The sequence below is a fragment of the Populus euphratica genome, unplaced genomic scaffold (genome assembly GCF_000495115.2).
Source record: "Populus euphratica unplaced genomic scaffold, PopEup_1.0 scaffold3237.1, whole genome shotgun sequence".
NCBI classification, from domain to species: Eukaryota; Viridiplantae; Streptophyta; class Magnoliopsida; order Malpighiales; family Salicaceae; genus Populus; species Populus euphratica.
In genome coordinates this window covers 6,410-10,029 of record NW_011503067.1, presented here as the reverse complement: position 1 = coordinate 10,029, position 3,620 = coordinate 6,410, and the positions used below count along the sequence as shown (strand labels likewise).

Genomic DNA, 3,620 nt, shown 5'->3' with positions numbered 1-3,620 from the left:
AAAATTAAATTATTTTTAATTTTATCTTTCAATATTAGATTAATTGAAAATTCTGCTTAATGATTTTTTTTATTTTTTTTATATCGGATAATCCTGATATTATGTGCCTGTTTGTTTGCTTAGAGGGTTGATTCAGGGTTTTTTTTTTAGTTTTTTCCCCTTAAACGTGGGTTGCTTGAAAATTGAGTTTTATAGTTTTATTACATTTTATTTTTACTAGGTTATCATGATCTTACAACCAAATCACGAACTTGACAGTCTGATTCGAGTGTACTCAAGTCGGCTTTTTATTTTTTTAATTTAATTTTTTTAATTTTTTTTTAACATTTGACTTCATATATTTTTTTATTTTTTTCTATGGATTATCACATTCTCATTTAATTATTTTTTATTATCAAATAAAATTAAGAAGATGTTTTAAAAATATTAATAAGATATATTTTTTTAATACTAGCAAATATTTATTTTTTAAGCTGATTATTATTAATTTTTTTATTTAGTTTGATTTATTTAATATTATTATTTTTTAATAATATTATTAAACTAATTGAATTTGAAACCAATCAAGTAAATTATCAAAATTATGGAAGTCTTTAATATAAGTCTTGAGTTTTTTTTATATTCTTAAAAATACTAGCATTAGTTGAATTTATTTTTATTTTTTTTCACATTGAAAAAAATTTAACCAATCTAACATGCAAACGTAGCACAGGATACCAACGACTAAGCTTTCAATATCAGAATGAACATTTCTCAGCGTAGGCTAATTTATCCTCGTGGAACTGATAACAAAAGGGAGTTTTGGCCACCACTTCTTTTCCTAGATTCTTTTCTAAAGCACCCTATTTTGTTTATTGAATACCATGATTTTTTTCATAAATTTACGACCTCCAAAATTAGCTATTCCATAACATCGGCATTGTTACATCACTGGTAAAGAAAGAAAGAGCACAAAAATTGTTTGTCAAATACATAGCACTAAAGTTGAGCATAGTTTCAGATCCTTATTTATTTTCCTGACAATTCTTAGCTCTTCTATAGCTGACGTAGATTCGGGTTTTTTTTTTATCAAATGTGAATAGATGAAGCTTAAAAGATTGGGACACTTGTTCAAGCAAATTCAAATAATCAAATTGTAAGTCAGCCATAACTTGCACCTCCTCATCTCAGGAAATAAACAAATAAGAATATTAAAGAGAAAGATGCTTCCCTTCAAGTTGAAAGATCGAAAACTATTCACCATATCAATTTCCTCCCTACAAAGCAGACTAGAGAATATGGGAAGTCTAGCCTAGTTCGTATCCAGTCTACTTGGGAGAGCCATCTTGTCTGCCAAACATAAACCATGATGACCATATATAACACTCAGGACGCATTTCCAATGATTCATTTGAAATCGCATGAAGCAAAATTCACAGCTTGTACATATGAAGAAAACTCAGAAGATAGGCTACAGATTATATCTAACTGGAGGCTCGCATAACTTACAGTGAAAACCACACAGCCTACAAGTAAAAACCATATATACTCCAACTGTTCATGGTCTTCACTGGCTGGATATAGGAGCACCTTCTTCACCATTAGCTGGATCACATGTAGGTGATCTCTTTGTAAGAGACTTGGGCAAGTCCATCATGTCTTGTGTGCAACGCTGCTGAGGGTGTGACAATAGCACTGACATGTAACGGAGGAGGATTCGCACCCCCTGCCCAGTCTCATGAATGTAACCCTCATACTGGGAAACATGTTCGAGAGTATCAACAAGTGCATCATAAACCTCCTGGGGGCAGTTGTCAGGTCCAGGCTTGTCATGGAGGTACATCACATCCAATGTGAAGAGTTTCTGGCTAACAGGCCATTGATGTTGAGGTTGTACAGATGATCTGCAGTATATCAGAATCTACACACAACACAATACTTGTAACCCAGGTCAAATGGAGTTTGAAAGCACAATTTCTGGGCTCATAATTCAGTTAATACAAGGACAACGAAAACTAAACAATCTAACTGACATCCATGTTTAGCAACAATTGTTCACGTAAACAGAATATCAAAATTAGAGTAGTACTCACCACTCTCAATATCCGATTTTGTGCATAGGATTTTTTTGCTTCATGAGCTGCTACACGAAATAATTGAGTAAGGTCTGGTGGACCAGAAGATGAAGCTGAAGCCGCCGAGAGCCCCCTGAGAGCAGCAGCTGCAGACTCGACATCACTGCTGAACTCTTTCCGCAGCTACCATATACAACAAAAAAAAACTACAACACCAAACTCTCTTATAAGTACCATAAAAACTTGGCCAAACAATTCGCCTTCTCCCAACCAAATAGGAAAATATCAGGACCCTTTATTATAATTGCATTAAATAGTTGAACAATGATATCCATCAAGAAAATGAGCTAAATTAACGAAGAATGCAACCCTAGAATTATAACTTACATTATAAAAGAAAAGGTCCTTTTTCCTTTTATCATGCCACCACACAAGCAACCAAATTGAAAACTAACAAGATAAACTCATATGAAAAATTCAATTTTTAGCGATTCAATGAATATGAAATTCTGAAGAGACAGAAAAGGAAAAGGTACCCAAGAAGCGGTTTTGGCGAGAGTGGCAAAAGCGAAGCGGTGATCAGGGTTGATAGAGAGCTTGGCGTTGATAAAGACAAGAATAGCTTGCCTGATTGAGTCCAGTCTAGTGAGGGGTTTACCACCGGGTCCTGTGGATTTCATTTCCACAAGAGATTCTGGGCCGATGTCTATGCAAAACAAAATGTCTTCGTTGCTTATTCGATTTGGATTCAGACTGTATAATTTTGCTGTAGAGCTGTCTGCTTCTACCATCTCCATCTCTCGCTGTCTCTCCAGATTTTCTTGCTTTCGGGAACAATCGTGTGTTTCCTCTCTGTGTTTCGGGATTGAGGAAGGAATAAAGATACACGTCGTTTACACGGAAAAAAGCCGAAGAGCCCATTTCATTTCAAGGGCCTAAAGCTAAGTCCAACAAATGAGCAATGCAAGACAGCTGGCTAGTAGTATGATCAGAAGTGAGCCTAAAAACAAATCCCCTGATCGCAGAAAATATTTTTGTTATTTTTCACCGTTTTTGTTAAAAGTTTTTTTTAATACAAAACTAAGGTAACATTTAGGATTTTTTTTTTCAAGTTATCGTAATATTATAAAATTTTATATTGCATATAGGTTTCTATTTGCAATCTTTACTCATTTGCATTTTCAATTACATTTAAATTTTAGATCTTTTTATAACATTTGATTTTAATATTAAATTATAAACACGAGTATAGAAACAATAATGTACTTCAATTATATTTATAAGATTATATAAAATAAAAATAATTTTTTTTATTTTTTATTGAGTATATTATTTATTTTTAAGTATATAATTTTATAATATGTTATCAACACGATTGCTATTCACCTTGGTTTTAAAACATATAATCATATTTGATTTGTGAATAAAAAGTATAAAATATGTTTATCCACTTAAAAAATATTATAATCCTTTTAATTATTTAAGTGAATCATTTTTATTTTTTTTTAAGTTCATAAAAAATTTATTCAATATTTGATTAAATATTTATTCAATATTTATTATAAT

The 3,620-nt window shown here is 31.9% G+C and overlaps 1 protein-coding gene across 1 annotated transcript; it reads right to left on the bottom strand.

The window, feature by feature from the left end:
- Positions 1–1,166: 1,166 nt before the first annotated feature.
- On the bottom strand, positions 1,167–2,950 carry LOC105119625 (BRISC/BRCA1-A complex protein). Its single transcript, XM_011017789.1, has 3 exons — positions 2,591–2,950; positions 2,073–2,237; positions 1,167–1,900 (listed from the first exon to the last, which is right to left on the bottom strand). Exons 1-3 carry the CDS (start codon positions 2,849–2,851, stop codon positions 1,547–1,549), a joined length of 780 nt encoding a protein of 259 aa, XP_011016091.1. The 5' UTR covers positions 2,852–2,950; the 3' UTR covers positions 1,167–1,546.
- Positions 2,951–3,620: the final 670 nt, after the last annotated feature.